General features: G+C 43.2%; 1 protein-coding gene across 1 annotated transcript in view; it reads right to left on the bottom strand.

Annotated features, from left to right (window-relative positions):
- Positions 1 to 24685, bottom strand: part of PEX14 (peroxisomal biogenesis factor 14) — a gene marked incomplete at its 3' end in the record, with an annotated part of 139613 nt that overhangs the window by 18258 nt on the left and 96670 nt on the right. Inside the window, exon 4 of the mRNA XM_079698401.1 lies at positions 8641 to 8769. Within this exon, the coding sequence (XP_079554527.1) occupies positions 8641 to 8769 (129 nt within the window). The remainder of the gene's footprint in view (positions 1 to 8640; positions 8770 to 24685) is intronic.

Below are 24685 nucleotides of genomic sequence, written 5' to 3'. Positions count from 1 at the left end.
AGATACCAAAGACTATGTGCTGTACGATCCCATTCACATGAAATTTTAGTCTTTCGTTATAGTACATGAAACTATAGCACTGGTTACACGAGTTGAGTTACAGTATGTACAACTCATCAAAGTGTACACTTAAAATGGATTAATCTTATTGTATATAAATTATACTTCAAAAAAGCTGATTAGAGGGCTTCCCTGGTGGTGCAGTGGTTAAGAATCCTCCTACCAATGCAGGGGTCACAGGTTCGAGCCCTGGTCCGGGAAGATCCCACATGCCGTGGAGCAACTAAGCCCGTGCACCACAGCTACTGAGCCTGTGTTCTAGAGCCTGCGAGCCACAACTACTGAGCCCATGTGCCACAACTACTGAAGCCCACGCACCTAGAGCCTGTGCTCCGCAACAAGAGAAGCCACTGCAATGAGAAGCCCAGGCACTGCAACGAAGAGTAGCCCCCGCTTGCTGCAACTAGAGAAAGACTGCGTGCAGCAACGAAGACCCAAAAATAAAATAAATTTTTCAAAAAAGCTGATAAAAAAATTAAGAAGCCAGAAATATAGAACTGCTATATGAGCAAGCAATCGCACTCCTAGATGGCTACCCAGGAGGAATGAGAACGTACGTCCACACACTTGCCCACACACATGCTCAGCAGCATGAGTCCTGTGGCCAAAACTGGAAACAACTTAAATGTCCACCAACTGGTGAACTGACAGACAAAATGTGGCCCATCCATACAATGGGATACTAGTCAACAATAAAAAGGAAGGAAGTATTGCTACATGATACAACATGGAGAACCTCAAAAACATGCTAAGTGAAAGAAGGAAGGTACAAGGGATCACATACTGTATGATTCCATTTACCTGAAATGCCCAGCAAAGGTAAATTTACAGTGGTGGAAAGTAGCTTAGTGGTTGCCTGGAGCTGGAGGTAAGATTAACAGTAAATGAGCACAAAGGATCTTATTTGGAGAATGAAAGGCCTCTAAAACTGATAGATGAGTGCATCGTTCAGTAAAGTTATTAAAAATCATTTGATTGGACACTTGAAATGGGCGGGTTTTATAGTATGTAAAATATACTTCAATAGCTTAAAAAATTTTTTTAAATAAAGCTAGAAACAGACCCATGTATATATAAACAATTGCATTTTGATAAAGGGACACAACTCACTGGGGACAGGATAATCTTTTGAACATCTGGTGGTGGCACAGGGGACAGCCATTAGGGAAAAATGAACCTTGACCTTCACATTACACCACACACAAAAGTTAACTGACAGTGAATCACAGATCGCAACATAAAAGCTAACACTATAAAACTTCAAGAAGAAAACACAGGGGAAAGTCTCTCCAACCTTGGGGTAAGCAAAGGCTTCACATGTAGGACACAAAAACCATGAATTGTTAAAAAAAAAAAAAAGAAAAAGATAAATGGATGTCATCAATTTTAAAATCTTTTGTTTTTCAAAAGGCAACGTAAAGCAAAAGAAAAAGCTAGCCACAGACTGGGAAGAAATACTAACCATGCATACACCTGACAAAGAACCTGAATCTAGAATATATAAGAACTCTTCCAACTCAATAATAAGAAGATAATTTAAAAAGGACAAAGATTGGAACAGACACTTCACAAAAGAAGGTATGTAAATGGACAATAAGCACATAAAAAGATGCTCAACATTATTAGTCTTCACAGAAATGTAAACTCAAACGACTGAGTCTCCACTACACACACATTAAAGCTGCTAAAATTAAAAAGACTGAGAATACCAACCGTTAGTGAGGATATGCAGCAACCAGAACTCGTACACTGCTGATGGGAATGTAAAATGGTACAACCACTTTGAAAAACAGGTTGGCAGTTTCTTATAAGGTGAAACTTACACTTAACCTCTGACCTAGCAATTCCACTCCTAGACATTTACGCAAGAGAAATAAAAACAGACACAGACTTGTACACAAATGTTTAAAAGAGCTTTATTCGTAACAGCTCAATACTGGGAACAGCCCAAAGCCAGAAGCCCCTCAACTGGTAAATGGATAAACAAACCACAGCGCGTCCTAACCAAGGAATACGGCTCTGTGATAAAAAGGAGGCAACTTCTGATATGCACAACTTGGATGGAGCTCAAAAACATGATGCTGAGCGAAAGAAGCCAGGCATGAGAGGGGACATACTGTACCATTCATGCAAAACCCTAGGAAAGATAAGTCTAATGGGCAGCAACAGAAAGCAGACCAGGAGTTGCCCCAGCGTCAGGGCAGGTTGGCACTGGTTGGGAACAGGTCACGGGGAATCTTCTGGGGTGCCAGAAATGTTCTACAATGATGATGGCTACAGGGCAGTGTACACTTGTTAAAACTCAAATTGTACAACTAAAATGGATGCATTACTTTATGTAAAATATACCTCAATAAAGCTGTTTTTTGTTGTTGTTTTTTTTAAAGTCTGTTCAGATTTTTTTTTTTTTTTGCTGTACGCGGGCCTCTCACTGTTGTGGCCTCTCCCGTTGCGGAGCACAGGCTCCGGACGCGCAGGCTCAGCGGCCATGGCTCACGGGCCCAGCTGCTCCGCGGCATGTGGGATCTTCCCGGACCAGGGCACGAACTCGTGTCCCCTGCATCGGCAGGCGGACTCTCAACCACTGCGCCACCAGGGAAGCCCAGATTTTTTTTTTTTTTTAAAGCAGACAGAGAGCTAAAAGAAGTCAGCAGTGACTGAGAACAATACCCAGCAGGGTGGGTTCTAAGTTCTCTCTCTGCTCAGTTAAGCAGCTGAGACCAAGGGAAGAAGCAAGAGGTAATTCAACTTTTTAAAGGTACCCTGTATTATTTGATAGTTACAAAAGAATGTAACATTTAGATAAGTTACGAAAGATGATAATAAGATGCAATCCTAAACCCACCTACTTTACCGGTTAAAACTTTCCAAATACCATGGAAACTAGCCACATCTTCCTCTTCACTCAGAGGTAACCATTAACCTGAATTTAGTGTTAATTCCAACTCAAACTTTCTATGGGATATAAAAGCTGGGAACATGCCCACCAGAACAAGGACTGCATTTCTCAGCCTTCTTGCAGACAGGTATGGCCGCATGGTTGAGTTCCAGCCAATGGGGAGAAAGGGGAAGGGATGTGGGCGATTTCCAGGAGGTGTCCTTAGAAGGTGACTTGCCGTTTTCCTTCCTTCTCCCTGTTCTTGCTTGTTGGACAGCAGAGAGGACAGCTGGTGCTGGAGCAGTCACACTGGAACACAAGCTGGATGCCAGCCAGGTGTGAGCGATGCAGGGGTCCCTGAGGACCACAGGGCCAGTACGGCAGCCTGGACTGCCTATGTTTACTTAGAAAAAGGTCCTTTGTTTTGTTTAAACCACTGTTATTTGTTGCAGAATCTTATACAACCAACACAGGCTGCACTGTCAGCACAGCCATGATCCTAGCTACCACCAACACCAAAGGCTCTTTCAATGGTCTAAGAAATCTAAGGTAAGGATGTCTCCACTCAGACTGTAATGCCTGCCCTCTTCAATATCCACACATGGCATTTATTCAGCAACCAAAAGGCATCACACTGGGCATTCCACAAAGCAAACAAAATGGACAGGTGCTGGCCCTTGACGAGCTGCTATTCCAAACCAGTCACATGGACAAAACAAGAAAAGTACCAGTGCCTCAAAATTAGAGAAATGTTGCCTTCATATACAAACCAGTAACTTTTATGTAGCAAAAAGTGAGATTTGTGTGCTACACCGACAGAAATGGAAGAGAGAAAGAGAGAGAGAAACGGGAGAGATTCTTCCCCTCCCCGTTCAGTTCTTGGTGGGAACAGAGAGGCTGTTCACAGCGCCACCTCCGCTCACACTCACCCCCAGAGTCACTGACACCCTCCCCACCCCCAGCTTCTAGGTGTCTCCATGGACCTGCGTCGTCCAGAAGGCCTGGCCTGAGATCAGCACCCTGGGGATTTCTTTGTTCTTAACTCCCGAAAGCTCTCACTAGTCACACCATACAAGATGGCAGGGGTTAGCTTTTGCTGTCCTGCCCCAAGCATGGGGCTTCCCTTACATTAAACCGGGGCTTCCTGAGGCAAGGCCTGTCCCCTACTTCCGTGGCCTGCTCCACACAGAGCACACAGGAGGCCTCACTGACTGGCTACCTGGGCATCAACCCCAAGAGTTGATGGCGTTACTCAGCAGCCTTGCAGCTCTCAAGCACACGTCCACCATCATTTATTCATTCAACAAGTGTTTCTGGAAAACCTGCTAAGTCAGAACCTCGGGCCATAGATTTAAAAAAAAGCCTCTGAGCTCAAGAAACTCACAGTTTAACAGGAAGTTAGTAAATATTTCAGTGTAGTGTGGTGGCAAGCAGGGGGCTGATCAAGGCAAGGGGAACCTCCATCCCAGTTGGAATGGAGGCATCTGAAAGGGAGTTAAGGGCAGAGCATCTGGACCCCTGTCGCAGCCAGCACACACCCAGCATGTCTTCTCTAATTCCCCACACAGCATCTGCTCCGATGGTACAAATAATTTTAATAATAGTCTAAGAATAATACAGTCAAATAGGTAATACAGCCTCAAAAATAATTACACAATGCATTTCAAAGTAAAAAAGCCATGTGATTTTGACTGGCCTCCGTCAGGGTGATGACCCGGCGGCCAACTCCCTCGGGTCGTCTCTTCTGACACTCCTATCCCATGTTGCAGCCGCTCTGACCATCACATGGTTTCACGTCCATGTGGCTTTGCTTTAGCTTGGATGCTCTGGTCCATCCTGTCTGGTCACTGTACCAATCATGCCCCAGGTCCAGTTAGGCATCTCCCGCGCTCTGAGGTGCCCCTTCACCTTGTCTGTGCCACCATCCTGGGCTGACCTCATAGCACTGCTGTGTTCCCTTAACTGTCTTTCCTACTGGACAGGAGGGCTGGAGAGAGAGACCAGCCAGGTCTTAATCGTCCCATCCCAGGGGTCCGGCACAGTGCCTGGCACACAGCAGGCATTCAGTAATCAATGCTCCCTCAGGGACCTAAGACAATCAAGGGAAAGTTTATGTTACTAAACAGGGCCAGAAGAGAAACAAACTGAGAAAGAACACACAACACTCTCTCAGGATTTCTAATGAAATGTCAAAGCCTTTCACCAACCTCAGACATTTACATCCTATTTTAAGAAGAGGCAGCTGAAGCTGTAGGTCAGTCTTTGAAAAAACCTAAATTGTTTACCAAAGACAGTGGGGGGGGGAATATTTAAGCCTAAGAAAAATTATTATCGTACAAAATTCACACTGGCCTTGCCTGTATTTCAAAGCTACCTTGCTTTCTTGTCTCTCTGGAAGGAAAGAAGAAAAGTCATCTTAGAATGAATGAATCAGTCAAGCATTTACAAGGACTTTAGTTCAGGACTGCATTAGGCTCTGCACATAGACACGCACACTGATTCCTGCTTCAAAGTCGAACAAAAAGAAACCAAAACGAGAAACAGAAGATGTCAAATTTCCTCTTGCATCCCGGCCTGACTTTTCCTGAGCTCTACCCGACTTTCTTTTAAGCGCTGACAACTCTGGTTTATTCTCACACCAGGTGACACCAAGCTTCCCCTGGTGTCAACCTCCTCCCACTTTCACAAAGCCTTCTCTGACTTCTCGAGCCCACATTAATTTTTCTCTTTTCTGTATTCCTGTGGAGTTTCTTGTCTGTATAATTAATTTTGGCATTAAATCACAATGTCTTATATTATTATCTTTTTCTTAAGAGTTTATCTTATCTCTCCCAGAGAGCCTGTAAGATTCTTAAAGACCATGTTTTGAATCTCTCATGATACTGTACTGAGCAAATAGCAGGTTCTTAATAAACAGTGATGAACTGGTACCATTTCTGCTAGGTCTCCATGTTCTCTTTGCTGATGCTGGCATTCACTAACATCTCAAGGTCAACCACATTCACCAAAAAGCAGAGATATCGAAAGAGGCACCGAGTGGGACACCTGCCACCAAGCAGGAGGGCGGGCAAGTCCAGAGGTGACGATCCCCGAGCACTGGCCTCCCAGGGGTGGTCTTGGAAAAGCCACCCTTCCTGGAGACTTGAGCATTTGGGGCTGAGCCCAGAAAATCCCATTTTCTAGGCTTGGGCTCAGAGATGGAATGTCCTTAAAAAGCCAAGAAATGGGAAGGAAAGGGCTGCCCGAGCTCCAGATGTAAAATCTGCAGGAACACACATGAATGGTGGCCATAAATCCCTCCCAGGACGCAGACAATGCCTCGGTGATAAGCATGCAGATTGCACACCTAGTTCAGAAACTCCCCTGAGTTTGCTTGTAATTAAGGGGGTTAGAAAGGTAAAAAAAAATATATAAACCCAATTAATCATTTAAATACTTAAAGTCAGATTTTTTCCTCACTCCAGGATTAGTATATTTCATAACGCCAGCAGCAGACAGCCCTGGTTTTTACTGGGGTTCATTTTAGAGCATGTTTAAACTAGTCAGATTGAGTGATGCTTCCAGCAACTAATCGCATGTCAAATAAAAGATATTTTATGTAATAAATTACCGCTACAAGTAATTCAAATGTCATTTATCAGTTTTATTATCAGTCAGGCAAAGTCTTGTTTCTCTATATTAATCAAAATCAAGCTTTTTTTTTTTTTGGAGTAGTTTTGACACCTCTTGGCAAAAGTACAGAAGTGAAGCGGTGGAGTCACCCCCAAGCCAAGAGGAGCGGGGTAACGGTACAAGAAGAATGAAGCTCGAGGGTGACAACTAAAAAACTCCAGGTATTTAAAATTACCATTACCATTGTTTTTATACTAGCGTCAAAGCAGGAAGGAGTCTGTCTCTAAGAAGATGTATTTTATTTTTAGGGCTGGGAGACTCTTAAAAATACTCCTACCTAAATACCTAAACGCGTAATGCTTCTTCTCAGAGAGATCTGGGCAGGAGAGTGATTTAAATGACTGAATCACCCCTCCCAGACCCATTCTTTTGCCTCTTCAGAAAGACTAGCAGTTTAACCCTTTGTGCCCACTGAAAGTAGGCAAACGCATGATGCTTTAGGCCAACTCTGTGACCAACAGAACAATTTGTTCTGAGCAAGAAGTTTCCAAGTAGCGGAGAGACCTGTTTGGTATTAAGCCATGGAGGAAACAGCTGGAATAGAACAGATGTGCATTTTAGAAAATTCTGCACCCCAGCTGCCACTGCCTGTCCTCAACAAATCCCATCAAACCTTGGGCCCAGGGATACACCTGAAGAAAAAGTGTGGAGACTTAGCCTTTGGTTTAAAAGAAACACAGAGACTATGTTTAGTGACCCAAAGCAACACAATGGATCGAAAAGAACGTCAGCCAGGACCGAGAATGAGTCCCAGGCTGACAAATAGCTGCCACTGACTCAGCAGCCCCAGTACAAGGCTCATCACTGAGCACTGGTCTCAGAGGTCACACGACACCAGTGGTTTGTTAGACAAGGCGACCACGGATGAGATCAACTTGAGTTCGTGCTACCTGGCCTCACCCATTCAGCCTTTTCCAGAGAGCAAAAGAAAGGTGATATCTAAACGAGACCTGTGACACACAAAGCAGATTCTAACCTGCTGCCTGGCCCCCGCGCTGTCTATACGGAAGACTGCACTTCCCTAGCTGTGGGAAGGACGGCAAAGTGGGGGCCAGAAGGCAGTTCCAGGCCACGTGGTGGGGATCAAAACAAGTCTGGCATTTTAAATTGCGCCTTTTAAAATCTGATATCTGACACTTTAAAATAATGTTTTGAAAAAAAGAAAACTTCCGAGATAGACCATTAAAATGAAGACAATTACAGAAAAGGCATTTTGAAAGACAGCAGATCCAAGGCTGAAGTCTTATGTTAAACACACAAAACTGAGCAATTTTCCATTGCTTTGGAGTCAATTTTAACCTTTTTAGGTTTTTCATAAGTGACTTAAAGAAGGAGTTCTGCCTATATTTTGGAAGTGTACATTTATTACTAGCTTAAAGAAGCTTTATTGCTAAAAGTAGCTTTCATTTAAAAACAACAAAAACCTCTCATGGGTCATGTTCTCATGTAATAATTAAAAGCTGCATTCAAAAAGGACCTTCACATTTAATGTGAAATTCTCTAACAGATCGCTACTACATAAATATACATGGTATAGCCAGGACAAGGAAGGAAGGAAGGAAGAAAAGGAGGGTGGGGCGAGGAAGCCTAAATCTACTAATATTAACTTTAAAAGATAAAACAAGGAGACAAGTTATTTCAGTGACCAAACAAGAATGCACCCATAAATCAGATGTTTATGTTCTTATTAGTGAAACAGTAACATGCAAAAAGCACTGATATAAGAAAACGGAAACTGAACCAATAAATACTTTTACAGATTCCTGCTTGAAACCAAAATACTTGAAACAATACAATAATCCCATTTATTCTGGTACCTTGTGTCTTAAACCTCTGTCACATACTTAAAAGTTCGTCTAGAAGAGGATTTGGGTGTGTCACACTCTTTTGGAAAAACCCAAGAGCCATCTCCTACTCCCAGTACCCCCCCTGCCACGCTTGCTGACTCTGGGAGACGTGAAGCGCTGCCCTTTGGCCAGAGTCCTGAATCCCAGTCAAGGTTAAAGCCAGAGTTTGAGCGGGTGACTTACTATATGGCTGCGAAATGAGGTGAGGGGGCTGGACAGGAACCACCTGTGTGGCTGGGCCCAAGGATGCAGGCTCATCGGCAGCCGTGCCCGACTGCTGGAAAGCCAAATCAATCTCTTCATCCGTCAGCCCTGGGGAAGAAGAGGACATAATTGCAGGTGAGTACCTTTTGCCACCGTCCATGGCTGCAACGAAATCATTTGAGAAAAGACCTTAGAGTCACAGGATGCCTAGCATCCTGGTAAGTTGCTTCCCCGATTTCAGATTCTCTGGAACCTCTCTCAGCTGCAATTTAACCTTAAGCGACAGAATATTAGCCTCAACACTGCTTCCAAATGTGGCTCATTCAATTTCCTTAATTTATCCTTGAGTTTATTGCTGCTTTTGAAGTCTCTCCGCACTGCAATTCTCCATTCTTCCCCGAAAACAGATACCATCAACTGCAAATGTGGCTCATTTTAATCTGTAATGGTGTTAAAAAAAAAAAAAAAAAAAGAGGGGAAAAAACTAACAATAATGCATGAAAACAGACAGGGAAACAAAAAACTAATTATTGGGTGAGACGACTAATTAGTCTAGATCGTTTCTGAAGACGGGAATAATTTGCTTTATTTTATGACAAATGCAGAAATAAAAAGAAAAATCAGGACTGACTGTGATTAGTATGAATGGGATATAGAATGTAAAGAAGAAAATAAAACAAGAAAACAGATCAAAACAAGGCCAGGCCCAAACTTTCAGATGATTATTACTCTAGACTATCACAGGCTGCCTATATCGCCTTTGGCTAGTTTTTCTTTTTCCTTTTTCTTTTTTAAATCCTCCCAGCACTCTAAACCACAGTGCACTTGGGACATCAGGAAATTGCAGGGCGCCATCTGCAGTGGTTATGACATGTGGAGAGGCTTTGCCCAAGGAGGAATAAAAGGCAAGTGAAAAACCCAGGAAGACGACATTTCCAGTGGGCGCACAGCCGGAATATTTCAACAGGTCGGAGGCAGACCGGGGACGCCGGCTCTTGGGGGAGAGGACGAGGGCACTGACCAATCCAAAGCATCTGCACGAGGAGTGGCTCAGGTGTGAGAGAGACTTCCCCACAGGGCAGCTCTGTGTTGCAGGGGAAGCAACCGTGTGCACAAAAGTGCTCCAAGTGCTGCGACTGGGAGAAGCAGGTGGGAGGTCACTGCTAGTCTTTGCAAAAGAGCACTCTGGCCGGCCCGAGCTGTTCTGGGAATCCCGACATCCAGTCCAGCCACAACACAGAACTTTTAAACTAGAGCCGAGAGCTCTTCCACATCGGGCCGGCAGCTCTCCATCGGAGGCCCGCAGCGTGGTCTATCTGTCCGTGGGGGAGGTGAAGTACAAGGAGGCTCTGAGGGTCAGCACCTCCCGAAGCACGGTGCCTCGAGCTCTGTGCCAAGGGGCTAGCCAGCGGAGCCCATTAATGCTCTAAGCACAGCGCTGCTCCACACCACGCTAGCATGTGAGTTGGCTGCAGCCGCCCCTCAAACTCTTCATGCCCCACCACAAGTGGTCAAGGGAGAATTCCTGAACTATTCTAAATGGCCCTGGACCCTCTCTTCTCTCTGCACCGAGCACTCGAGGTCCCTCCCCACTTAACACTGCATCCCTTTCCCTCTTTGCCCTCAGCACACGAAAGAGCCCGCCAGTGATGGGGCAAGGCTACACCTCCGTGGAGTCTCAGTGCTGCTGGGTCGCCCGAGCAAGCGCACCATCCTCTCAACAAACTGACGGGGCAGAGCAGAGGCTGGCAGGGGGCAAAGAGGATCATTGACTGGCGCTTGGCACCTTCAAATACAAGAGCTGAATTTGAATACGTGGGGCTAGCCAGGGGACGTTCCTCCTCTCTAAGCCCCCAGCTTGCTGCAAAAGGACCGCTTTACTGTGATGTCACCTCCCAAGGACAGGGGCAGGACAGACAGACGAGCTGGGCAAACCCAGAGAACACGCTTCGCTGAGCGAGCGCCTCCCAGGCTCCAGCCCAGGTACTGACTGCCAGTCACTCCTCGGTAGAAAGGGGAACCCCTTTCAGAGTTCTAGTAGGAAAGCCACGGTTTTAACCAGTCATAATCAGCCACGAAAGAAGACAGTGGCACACGCGGCATCAGCACGAGTTGCTGGTCACTGGTACACAATGGGACTTCATAAAGCTGGTGGTTCGCGTGCCTTGTCAGCCACTGGCTGCAAATGAGGATAATTTTCCCAAAAGGAGCATTCGGTTGCATTCTCATTTTCCCTTTTGGCTCTTTCAAATATAAACAAGTACGATAATGTTTAACGCTGGGGAAATATACAGCAAGTTACAGGCTGTGCTGCAGCCCTGAGAGCTGGAGCTGGTTAAAGGGACAGGACTCCCTGACCACTGTCCTGCCCTCTGGCCCTGAGCTTTTACGAAGCCTATTTTCCTAATAAAACATGTTCCTTGCATTACTGCAGCCAAGCCCACTAGTGAAGCCCCGGTTTAAAGGGCATCAGCACTTCCTTCCAAGCTCTTGTTTTACACAGACCTTATCGTTTGATGCTCTAAATTTACATTGGCTGGAATTCTGATATCCCTAGTTCTCTGGAGAGTCAGGATTTTGATTTAGTTACAGAAAATGAATCACTTTTCTTCTTTTTTTTAAAAAAATAAGCATTTTAACGATCTCACTGAATAAGATAATTTCAGAGCTGGGCCATTATCCTAGCCATTGCCCTTATTTAACAGATTAAAAAACAAAAAGCAAAAAACTGAGGGCTAAGGAGGGTGAAAACTATGCCTCAAATCATACTAGTAAAAGCCTGGTGATGCCAGATGAAACCCCAGCCCGGTGACTTCCCACTACAGCACAGAGTTACAACACATCAAAATGATGTCTAAAGTCTTCAATCGTGTTAAAGAAAATATGAGGACTAACTTGTCTTCCCCCAGCACCCCCCCTCACCGGCACCCCATCCATAGGTAAGAGCCAGTGAATGCTGTTTGGGGGCTATCCCAAAACAACACAGGAACCTAACACCTGGGTCCTATTTGCAAATGACACCTGGACAACTGTTTGAACACTACCAGAGTGACAAGGATAGAGCGACCTCATCTCCTTCTAATATTCTAATCAAATAAATCCAAAGGCCTCTCACAGACTGCTGCCTACGCTTCCCCTAGTGGCCTTTTCCTCTGGAGTGTCCCCAGCTTTGGGAAGATTGACTCTACAAGACTCAAGTGATTCATCTGGGACTCACAGAGCCGGAGGTGGGGTGGAGTGTCATTCCTCTCAGAACATAGCAGGTATCTACCCCTCACCAGCTCCTGGCGCTGAAAGGACCCTGCCTTTAGGGATGGGGTACTGCCTTAGGGCCCACACATAAGACAGCCAGGTTCCCACCCACCCCCACTGAGATAAACAGTGGAGAACTTAGATTGAGACCTTGCAGAATCCAAAAGGTTAAAAGGAATAATAAAGGAAACTGCCAATTGTAAGTGAATTATATTTGGCTCTGAAAGCTGAGGCACAGGCTATATTATAAAAGGCAGCTCTGCGTTGTTTACCATCACCCTGACTAATGCAGACCTTTTTTTTTTTGTTTTAAATAATCTCATGCAAATTAGACACACATACTTCCTTCCAGTTGATTGCTATCTGCAATCTAACCGCAGAGGGACTGAGCAAGGGCTGAGGAGAGAAGAGACAGGAGTGTCACCGTCCTGGGGCAGGCAAACCTCCTCCCCTCCCATCCCTGCCTCACATGTCCTTTAGCTGCTGCCTTTGGAAGAATTAGCCAATTTTAATAAAGCCTAAACTTTTCTTTTAGCACTAGCACTTTGCATTTAGATGTTCTCTGGGTAACTTCACCTCTACTACTTGGTGATTCCAGGAGCTACCAGCCCCTCCCCCAGCCTGTGACACTGACAATGAAACTGTTATTGATAGAGAGCAAAACTAAGGAAGTCCTGCTCGATTATTCCATCCACTCACTAGCTTTACTCAAGAGGAGGAGAAACGGACGAAGGGACTTGTCCAAGGTGACCAGACGGAGCAGGACGCCTGCCTCTATCATTTCACCTTTAAGACCACAGCTGCCTGATCTGCAAAGCTGCGCTCAATTCAAAGCAAGCCGTGCAGACGAAGACCCGGAGCCAGGACGGACTGCTAGTTCCCTCGGTTCTCTGGAATCTACTTCTCCAAACAGTTCCCTTTCCCAGGAGACTGCCCCTGTGTAGATGCCTCGCGCCAAGGACTTCTCTTCCATCACTTTCTCCAGGGTGGGATTCTTTTAAAAGAACAGAAACAAGAGAGCTACATTCTATTGATTAATAAAGCCCCGTGTTACTGCTGCAGCAGCTGAAGTCAACAGCCTCGGGGCTGCCACACCTGCTTATTTTTATCCTTCAGAAGATAAACAAAATTGTTTAAAGATTTCTATTAAAATGCAAACAAAACCAAACCAGTTGACTGTGTAAGCTGCAGCCAACTGGCTCACAGTGCCGCTGGGTCCTTTCCCACCACTCAGCTCAGACAAACCGGGCACCGGGAAGGGCTGACTTTTTTCTGTGGGACTGGCAGTGGGTGCAAGGGCTTCTCAGGATAAGGAGCCTCAACGCTCTCCCCAGTGACCGCTGGGCACTGCCCCAGGGCCTGGCTCCACGCAGGGGAAGAAGAAAGAGAGATGACAGCAGACAGCAGTGTTCTCTGTATCCCTCAGGTCAAACAACCACCGGGACAGCAGGGTTAGGAATAGTTTGGATATAAGCAAGGTGATGAATGCCTGACAGCACCTCCCGGCCCAGTCCGAGTATTATAATAAAAATGTGGAGTCTGACGGGGACTAGGGAACAGGGCCAGAGGGCCAGTGGCAACGGGCAGCAGGTATGGGCTGGCCATTCGGCCGTCTTCCTCCCCCGCCCCGTCGCAGTCCCTCTATGTACAGGACTTGGGAGATTCATCTGGGACGCACGGAGACTGAGCAGGGTCACCTCTCTCGGAACACAGCTAGTTATCTACCCAGGCACTCTGGGAGGAGATGAGGCAGAGAAGACAGCTGGCTAAAAATACTCCCCAAATTAAAAGAAAAATCAACTCTCTCAGAAAAGGTTAGGGGAGGAGAAAGGGAAAAAGTATTTTTATTTTATTTTATTAACATTTTGTTGGAACAGTGGAGTACAATAAGGACTCTCAGAGCCTCTAAAAGTCGTTGGATGACCTGTAGACCCCTATTTCCCAGTGCCTTGTATAAAATTGAATTTTTTAAACATAAATTACACGTAATGACGACACTGTAAAAACTAACAGTAATGGAAAGCTGTGCTGTATTTCATTAGCCTGTATTATTCCGTGCCACCTGATCCAGCCGGGCCTTGTTTATGAGTTAGTGTGTTAGCAGATGCCGATGGAAGCATTTGCTTCGACCTTGCTCTTCTCATTGGGGCATGAAATTACGACGGCAGCACCTTGATATTACAGCCATAAATACAGTAAACTGCAAATTTAAGCCAACGGCTCCTATTGTCTCTGAACATAAAGCTGATCGGTATTTATTTAAAAGGAGAACAAAAAAAATATTATATATCACCTTGTTTATGGGGCCTCCCCCACCCACTTTCTTATCCCCTCCCCCCAGCACCCCAACCTAATTCACTTGGTTAAAATATTAAGCAAATAAGCCAAATGCTTTCTTCTCTGCTGATTGACTCTTCCCAAGCGGGAAAAACCGTTTTTGAGAAAACTAGTTCCAAATATCATCACCCTGAATGAGTTTTTATAAAAATTGATCTGATGGTGGGGCCCGGTTCCCACCATCTGGATGTTGATATGTAAATTCAAGAACAAGACTTGACACTCTCCCCTCTCCTTAAATAAGAAAGTTCAAACAACAGGAGAAAAAGTTGCTGATGATGCCCTGAAACAGAATGTCCTCTAAAAATCGTTAGACAGAAATGCTATTTCAAAAAGCAGCAGGGACTTCCCTGGTGGCACAGTGGTTAAGAGCCCGCCTGCCAATGCAGGGGACACGGGTTCGAGCCCTTAGTTGCTCCCACATGCCACGGAGCAACTAAGCCCATCCTCACAACTACTGAAGCCCGTGCTCCGCAACAAGAGAAGCCACCACAATGAGAAGGCTGCACACGGCAACGAAGCATAGACCCCCCGCTGGCCGCAACTAGAGAGAGCCCACGTGCAGCAACGAAGACCCAACGCAGCCAATAAATAAATAAATAAATAAATAAATAAAATTTTAAAAGGCAGCAAAACACTGCCTCCTGCCACCTAAGGAAAGAAAGATATCTAATCAAGAATATAATTCTCATCTCAACACAGAAAGCCGGGAACCTCTCATTAAAACTTGCACCAATCCCTCCTTATCCCAGGGGACCGTAAAGACACTATATCCTTTAAATACATTAAATGTGCAAGAAAAATAAACACAAAGACAAAAGGACACTGGATATCACCCAGCCACGTGGAGTATAAATCACCGAGTAAAAAGCCAGCGCAAAATGTACTGCACTGCTAGCTCAGAGACCGAGCAACCAGCCAGGCTTGGTCCACCATCAGTCTGAAAGGGAAGGCAGCTCTGCTTTCCTAAGGTCAGTGGGAGAGTATCTCTGTGCCGCTCAGAGAGGCAGAAGAGAGATGTAAACTCAGCCAAGTCTGAGTTCGCACGTTTCAAAGGGTTAGTGGTGAAAACGGCAGAACATCAGCAGGCAAGCTCCGCAGCCACTACCAGTGAAGCGCGCAGAAGGACGATTTTAAAAGAGAACTAAATGCAAGTTCTAGGGAGCAGTTTTATTCCAAATCAGACAGGATGGGGTCACAGAAGTCAGGGCCCAGTACTATCAATGACATGGCCAAATCAACCAAGATCAAAAGTTTTTGCACATTTACTTCCAATACGTTACTCTACAAGGTAGATGGACTCCCTTGGATCCCTAAATTATTTCAGCCACACTCACTGAGCTTAGCTCCTTCCGCATAAGGAGGAAACTTCCCTATAAAGTTTATTGAGCTTCTCTGGGGAGTAGTATAACTGGTGAACAAGACAGAAGTGAGCTGCCCCTCTGTGTAACACAAATTGAGATCTCTCATGTGAAAGACTGGGAGGGTTTCCAATCAGCATCTGTGATGTCTATTTTTACATCTATAGTCTAAAGGTTTTTTTTTTTTTTTCCTTTTAATCCCTCTCTGCTAAATTAAAAACAAAAACAAAGAGGAGTTGCTCCTCATATTTGATCAATTCCAAGGCACGACAAACATTGCTGCCGGCTGTCCGGGACAGCAGCGGGACAGCAGCGTCTAACCCTGCAAGGTCCTTGGCAACAGGCGGGGAAGTCAGCGCTTCCCACAGTGCAGTGAACAAGCCCTAGGGAAAGGAGCTGTGTCTTAAAGACTGAGGAGTAGGATAATCAGGAATCACTGCTACTTGAATGCCAAAGGCCAGGAAAGCCAAACGTATGGTTGTACGTATGTGGGAAAGCCAAGTAAATAGATACCTTTAACTATACTTGAAACTTGCTCCTTTTAGAAGAGGCAGTGAAGCTTTTTTAAAGAAAAAGAAAAATTCACCTTTGACAACCAAAGTAATTCAGATCTGAAAGAAAAGTTGAAGCTCATCTAGTCTATCTCCTGTTCTTTTTGTTTTCCTTTCCTTCTGTTTTACAGATCAAGATAAGAGAACACGGAGAGGGGCACTGACTTTACTCAGCCATGGTGAGCCCAGGGGCAGAACCCGACTCCCAACACAGCGCTCTTTTTACTGCTCTGGAGGGATCCCGAGAGGGTGGCCTGACATGCCTGCTCCCCACTCTGCTACCTGACACAGCACATTTTAAATAAGCAAACTCTTAGAACCAACCACCTCAAAGACGAGGAAAAACGAAAAGGACATGTGGAACATGGGGAAAACTAGGTGAAGGGTATATGGGACCTCTGTGTTAAATAAAAGAATCTATGTATGCACACACACAAACACATCTATGTAGTTGTGTGTACGTGCATAAAATAAAGACAGACAAGAAACAGGTAATGCTGGTCCCAGGTGGAGAGGAGACTGGTAGCTGGGGACACAGACTGAAGGCAGACTTTTCACTGTATATTCTTATGAACTGTGTCCCATGTGAACATATTTCCTTTTTTTTTTTTTTTTTTTCCTGTATGTGGGCCTCTCACTGTTGTGGCCTCTCCCGCTGCGGAACATATTTCTTTTTTTTTTTTTTTTTTTTCCTGTATGTGGACCTCTCACTGTTGTGGCCTCTCCCGCTGCGGAGCATAGGCTCCGGACGCGCAGGCTCAGCGGCCATGGCTCACAGGCCCAGCCGCTCTGCGACATGTGGGATCTTCCCGGACCGGGGCACGAACCGTGTTCCCTGCATCGGCAGGCGGACTCTCAACCACTGCGCCACCAGGGAAGCCCTGATGTGAACATATTTCTGATTCAAAAGAATAAGTTAATTTTTAAGAACAAAGAAAATAAGTGGAGGGAGAACAAAAAACCTTAATCGTGAACAAAATCACTTAGAATGGTTATCCCCATTTTCTGGAAGAGAAAAACCAAGACAGAAATAGGTGCAGAGACGTACCCAGGAGCTGGGATTAGAATGACATCCGCAGTATCTAATTTCTTGCTTAACCCACTGTGGCTGTACCACCAGCAGCCAAGTACAAGGTGGCTTTTTTTTTTTTAATTGTGTTTTTAAAAGGCAGGCATCTGTTCTATTTTGACACATCCTGGCTGCCCAAATGTTTCTTTCAGCTCTAAATATTTGCTTCACCAATGGAAATGTTTCCATCACTGCAACAAAACAAACATTTGCTTTGGGATGGTAGGGACAGCCATACGCCGTTTCATATGTTACTTGAAACAGCCTGATTTGGGAAACAACCCTACTGTAGGATGCAAACCTAGGTGGAGATTTTTGTTCCTTAAAGAAAACCCCGTCACAAGAGTTCCACGCACCAAGGTACGCTCTTTGTCACTTAGCTGAATGCTACAAAAGTTCAATGTTCGTGTGGGGTTTTCTTTTGCATCTTGAATCTTAAACATATGATCAGAAGGTTTTTTATTTGGCATTCAACTTACTTCTTGAAGTTTTAAATTACCATGCAGCTATCAGATTTTTTTTAAAGTCCTCATATTAATCTGATATGAACACATTAAAACATGTTATGTTCTAATAGGTCAATACATTATTTTGTGACCGCCTATCTGTGTAGCTCCAAATGAATCTGGTATTGGTTGCTATTGTCAACATTATTAGTGCAGAGATAAATATTAAGTACTCAACCATATCTATAAATATTTGAGTGCTTATTTTGCTAGGCAATGTGAGAGAGCCAAGACCTCATCTTCCCGACCTGTTAAATGGCAGCTTCCCTCTTCTGCCCCAATTTCTCCCATTGGATGAGTACTTTGTCTATCTTCTAAGTACAATATAACACATGTAATATTATGATATGTAGACATATGATATATAATACACAGATATATCTATCTATTGATAAAAATAGCACGTCAACTACAGAAAACATGGAAAATAAAGGAAAGCATAGAGAAAAGTTAAAAATCACTCATAGTTCCACTCTCCAACCATAATAACAGCCAAAATTGACTAAAACCAAGTGTCAAAGAGTTTCAGGAGCTTTTCACTTTTTTTCGGTGTGCCATGCAGCTCGCAAGAACTTAGTTCTGCGACCAGGGATTGAACCCTGGCCGCGACAGTGAAAGCATCCTGAGTCCTAACCACTAACCACTAACCACGGGATAGGGAATTCCTGAGGAGTTTTTTACATTTTTAACTCTTTGAATCCCAACACTACCCTTTGCAGGGCCATGGAGATGCACAACTCCAGGCCCCACACCACTGTGTTTGTGCCATCGTGGACCCATTCAGCTCATAACCCAAGTGGCCACAAGTGGCAACAGTGCTTTATTCTCCCCGCCTCGCAGATGGGGAAGCGAGGCGCACGGACAGTAAAGTCACTCCCCGAAGGTCCTGGTGCCACGGGCGGGGAGCAGGCTTCAGAGCCCGAGTTCTTCCTCACAACTCCACACAACTCAAGAGGAAACAGTCCAAATCTCTGTTCCAGTTGAAAGGGACACTGATATCCCTGACCTCTAGCATATCACTCACATGTATTGGTCAAGTTATTAAGACTGAATTTTTTTCAAATTAAAAATGATTTTTGCATGAGAATACCCAAAGCTGGCGAGGGTGCTGTGGAAGAGCAAAATGAGCAGTTCCTAGAAGACAATTCGGCACTCGATCTCAAGAGTATTTAAAAATGTTCACACCCTTTGACGATTTTACTCCTAAGAAATAATAACATAACATAGTGTAAGACTAATATACGAAGATGGCTTGTCACCATATTTTGAATAACAGCAAAATATTTAAACAACGTAAATGTCCAAAGAGGAATGATTAGACAAATTATGACATATTTCAGGAATGTAATATTATTCAAATGCTCACAGTCATATGAACAACTTTTGATGGCATGGGAAAATGCTTTTGATACATTAAGACATAAAAAAGCAGGTGTTGTTATATTCATAGCATGATCTCAATTATAATACATTTTTTAAAAAGCACAAAAGGAAGCAGTTTTGCATCATTTTTAACTTAATCTGAATTCAACTTATACACGTTCAGAAGGAAGGAGTGAAGGAAAAATTACACTATCAGCCGTGGAGAGGGGTCCACACTGTCATTCAACGAGTGTTGTGTCTTCAAGTCAGCATGAGACAGGAGGTCTGAATCTACTGTCCACTCATCAGCTCATTCCCACACACCCTGGAAGTCTGAGCACCCTGCTGCAGGGTGTTTTCTCCCCATACATCTTGGCACCCCTATGCAAAGCCAGCCATCTCATCTGGTGTCAAACCAAAGGTCTAGTTCACTGTGAAGGAAAATGTGGCTACACTGGCCTTACTGAAAGGTAATACACCAGTCCCCTGCATCACATCGTTCTAAGGGATTTTGGACATTCTTTTAAAAATTAATATTTAATAGATATATTCCCATAGTACAATTCTGTATTCTAAAATGCACAACAGTGAAAAGTTAAGTCTCCTTCCCACTCCTGTAACCAGGCCACCTAGTTATATCTTCCAGAGGCCACCACTGCTGCTAGTTTCTTATATACCTTCTAAAGGTAGTCCATGAATATGAAAGTGCGTTCATATATTCATATATTTTATATATTATACATGCATATGTGTGTATTTATGTGTATACATATATATTTCTAGTACAAATAATAGCATGGTATAAATACTACTCTACACCTTGCTATTTTTAATTACTATATCTTAGAGAGCATTCCATACTATTAGTATCTATAGAGCCCTCCCACTCTATTTAACAGCTATAAGGTATTCCATCATATGGATGTACCACAACTTAACTTGCCCCTTATTGAACTTTAACTGTTATAAACAAAGCCCCAATACAAGGGCTTGTATGTGCCATTTGTACATGTGCAAGTATGTCCCTGGAAGTAGACTCAGATAGGTGCTGTTTAAATTTTGATAAATACTGACAAACTGCCCTTCTTAGAGGTTATTTCCCCTTACATTCCCACCAGTGTGTGCGTGTCTGTTTCCTACAACTTTGCCTACATGATCTTATCAAAGCTTTTTATCTTTGTCATTCTGAAAGGTAAAAAGATGGTCTCACTGTAGTTTTATTTTTATTTTTTTCTCACTGTAGTTTTAAATAAACATTTCTTGGTGTTCTATAAACATACAGAAAAGCATGCAAATGCTAAGTGTACAGCTTAATGAATTTTCACACAGTGAAATATCCATGTAACTACCACTCAGATCAAAACTAGAACACCTTCAGGTGCATTCCTCTTGTTCCTTCCCAGTGGCCACTTAACTTCTAATACCACAGGTCAAGTTCACTTATTTTGGAGCTTTATATAAATAGAATAACACAGGAAGCAGTCTTTTACAAAGGGCTTCTTTCACTCAACATTATGCCTGAGAGATTCATCCACGCTGTTGCACACAACCATGGTTCTTTCACTCTAACTACTGTGTAGTATTCTTATATAGGATAAGAATGAACCACAATTGATCTATTTGTTTCCAGTTTTGAACAATCTATATAATTAGTGCTGCTATCAAGATCCTTATACATATATTTTAGAGGGGAACTGCTGGACCATAGGGGGTATGCATATTATCAGCTTTAACAGATACTGCCAACAGTTCCAAAGTGGTTACACCAACTCACACTTAGACCAAGAGTACATCCAACACCAAAGCTCCCAGTTTTTTTCAATTTTAGCCGTTCTGGTGGGTGTAAAGTGTTATCTCATTCTGATTTTAATTTGCATTTCTCTGTTGACTAATGAGGTTGAACATCTTTTTTTTTATATTTACTGTTTTTATTGGGTACAGTGTCTTTTATATATATGTATGTATAATATTTATATACAACTATATAAGTATGGTATATTTACCTATATATAATATGGGAAGTTTGTTAACTGTATTGTTAGAATCTTGATTGTTTCGTCTGTTTGTACTACCGATTATTGAGGATGATGTTTTAAAACTTTCCATCATGATAGATTTGTCTAGTTCTCCTTTCAGTCTGTCCATTTTTGCTTTGTGTATACTGAAACTACGTTACTAGGGACATACCTACGTAGAAATGTTAAATCTTCCTGGTGGTTGACCATTCTGAAATTTCTTTATTTCTCACTCCACGTGTAAGTCTATCTTGTCTGATATTAGTACCAGGTTACTTTTGGGTAATGTTTGCATGGTATCTTTCCCCATCATTTTACTTTTAACCCTTTGTCTTTTCATTAAAGGTGTGTTTGATGAATGGAGCTTAGTTGTTTGCGGTTTTTTTAATCCAATCTTGACAAACTCTGCTTTTAATGGAGTATTTAGTCTATTTACATTTAATGTAAATATTAAAATTTTAAAGTTTATATCTTTCATCTTACAATTCATTTTCCTTTTGACCCGTTTAATGTCCTCTTTTCGCTTTTCTTGCCAACCTTTTAAAATTCAGTTTTTCCCTCTACTAGCTTGTAGCTGAGGTGGGTTTTGATGGATTTCTCCACCGTCAAGTTACTACCTTCCCTTTTGTAGTTGTTAGATAGCTTGGAGGCGGGAGATACTTGGCTATTTCTCTTCGAACTTTCACCCTCTAATTTTAGCACATGTCAGTAGATGATCTGGTCTGCAGTGATAATTACTGTGGTATTTGATGGGGGACCCTCAATTTTTAAGAGTAAATGGGGTCCTGAGACTAAGGTGTGTAAGAAGCAGTGCCCTAGATATCACCGTACATCCCTGACTTACTGAAGTTCCATATAAATGAGAAATTTACCACTTCACCAACAATTCTAACACTCAGAACACTTTTACTCCCTCCTACCACCTTTTGTGCTATTGCCATACATTTCCATCATACATGTATTTTAAACATTATTTTACACAGCCTATATTCATTTCTTTTTGCCCTTTCACCAGCCTATATTTATTTCTCTTTGCCCTTCCTATATTTGTGTCTTCACGTAGGATCATTTTCTTTCTGACTGAAAACTCCATTAGTGTTTCTTTCAGTGCAGATGTGCTGGCAATGAATTCTCTCAGTTTTGTTTATCTAGAAATGTATCCCTTCACTTTTGAAAAGTGTTCTATTGTGAAATAATTTCAGACTTAGAGAAAAAGTGCAAGAATAGTAGAAAGAACTCTCATATCTTTCACCCAGATTCTTCAAATCTTAAACTTATCACTTTGTACTATCATTCTCTATCAGTCTGTCTATATAATTATTTTCCCTGAACTGTTTGAGACTAAGTTACAGACATGATGCCCCCTTTCCCCTAAATATTTCAGTATTCCTTTCCTGATCTGGGGAGGGGGCAGTACATGCTCGTACATAATCACAGTATAATTATCAAAATCAGGGAGTTAACATTGTCAAATTTATACCTGTCACTCAGACCTCTCCTCATACTAATCCATGTGTCCACCGGATACCTCCACCTGGATGTCTAATAGCGATCTCAAGGTTAGTATGTCTAACACTGAGCTCCTAGTCTTGCTCCACCGAACTGCTCCATTCCTAGTTAATGGTAACTCCATCCTTTTAGTCACAACACCAAAAACCTTGGAGTTATCCTTAACTTCTGCTTCTCTTTCAGGCTCCAGATCTAACAAATCAGGATGTTCCAAATAACATCCAGGAATCTGAGGACTTCTCCCAGCTCCGACCCGGGCTCTACAACTGTCCATTCTTAACACGGGCATCCAGGGTGATCCTGTTAAAGCTTAAATCAGATTATATCACTCTTCTGCTTAAAACCTTCTGATGATTTCTCATTTTACTAAAAGTAAAACCGAAGTTCTCACATGGATCAATACTCACTTCCTGTCCACGCTGTGACCTTACCTCTCACCATGACCCACCCACCTTGCCTACACAGGAGCCTCCTTTCTGTTCCTAGAATTTGTCAGACACGCTCCTTCCTTAGGCTTTTGCACAAATGGTTCCCTTTTCCCAGAACTCTTTCTCCCCAGAAATCTGCATGGCTTGCTTCCTCAAGTTTTTCCTCACATTTCATTTTAGTAGGGCCTTTCCAGAGCACTCCATTTAAAATTGCAACCGTCCAAGAACTCGCTATTGCTCTTACTCCACTTAGATTCGATTTCCCTTTTGTTGTTGTTTGCTAAATGTTTATTTCTTTCTTTGGCTGTGCCGGGTCTTAGTTGCGGCATGCGGGATCTTTAGTTGTGGCATGTGGGATCTAGCTCCCTGACCAGGGATCAAACCCAGGCCCCCTAAATTGGGAGCGTGGAGTCTTAACCACTGGACCACCAGGGAAGTTCCTCGATTTACCTTTTATTCTACTTATTGCTCTCTCTCTTCTTCCTTGACATTAGAATGTAAGCTCAATGCAGACAGGGATTTGAGGTGATTTTATGCACTGCTATATTCCCAGTACCTAGAACAGTGCTCAGGTTCTATCAGTACTTGGCAGATGTTCAATAAAACTATGTAGAAAGAATAAATAAATAGAAACCTGATATCCAAAACACATAAAAGTAATGCTGCTAAGGTTTTGGGAGAGCCAGGTAGAGCATGGAGAAAACCCAGAGTCCCACCTTCTTGATCCCCTCTTTGCCCCTGAAGCATCTCTTTAGAACCTCCAAGGAGCGCCAGAAAAGAGCGTACAAACTGTTGCCATATATTCACCCTGTGCTAAGGCACACTATTTTGTTCTTCAGCCCATGACATGCTTTGCACTCTCCAGTCTTCTGCCCCTGGGGCTCCACCCACTGCAGTAGCTTTCTCCCAGGGCTTCTCGGAGCTTGTCAGTTGTTCTGGGTTATCTCTTCCACCACCAGAGCTTTCTCTGATCACCCCAGCCAGAAGCATTTTTCTACAGTGATTACTATCTACATAATATTTCTCTGGTTGTCAAACACAGATGGCTTTGTAACCTTTCTTTTGTCTCGTACAGCTTTCTAATGTTGCTGAACTTCACTGTCTGCCTTATTCGTTGCAGTTTCCCCCAAAGCCTAAAACACTGACTGACTTGAAATGGGCACACACTGAGTAACTGTTCATTATGTAAGTGTGAATAAAGCGTATTCGTTTTTAGCAGACTGCAGATTTTTAGTAACTCTAAAGAGGTACTTGTAACAATTGGTGACAACCCTTTTTATTTCTTTTGAAAAAGACTTATTTATAATAAAACTCATTATCACTTTTACCATTAACATTTATCATTATTTCTGAAGTTCTATCCCATGCAATAAGGCAGGACATAAAATTGAAATGTCTAAGAACTAGAAAGAAGGTCACAAAATAATCAACTGTAGACAATATGACTATATATCTAAAAAAATCAATCAAAACCATAAAAAGGTTTAATGAGATGGCTAGATACATATTTTTTAAAATTCACAGATTGGTTCAAGATGGCCGAGTAGAAGGACATGCTCGCACTCCTTCTTGCGAGAGCACCAGAATCACAACTAACTGCTGAACAATCATCAACAGGAAGACACCAGAACTCA

This window comes from Hyperoodon ampullatus (genome assembly GCF_949752795.1).
Source record: "Hyperoodon ampullatus genome assembly, chromosome: 2".
In the NCBI taxonomy this organism is placed as follows: Eukaryota; Metazoa; Chordata; class Mammalia; order Artiodactyla; family Ziphiidae; genus Hyperoodon; species Hyperoodon ampullatus.
Note: the sequence above shows the minus strand (reverse complement) of the source record. Positions and strands in the feature narration are given on the sequence as shown.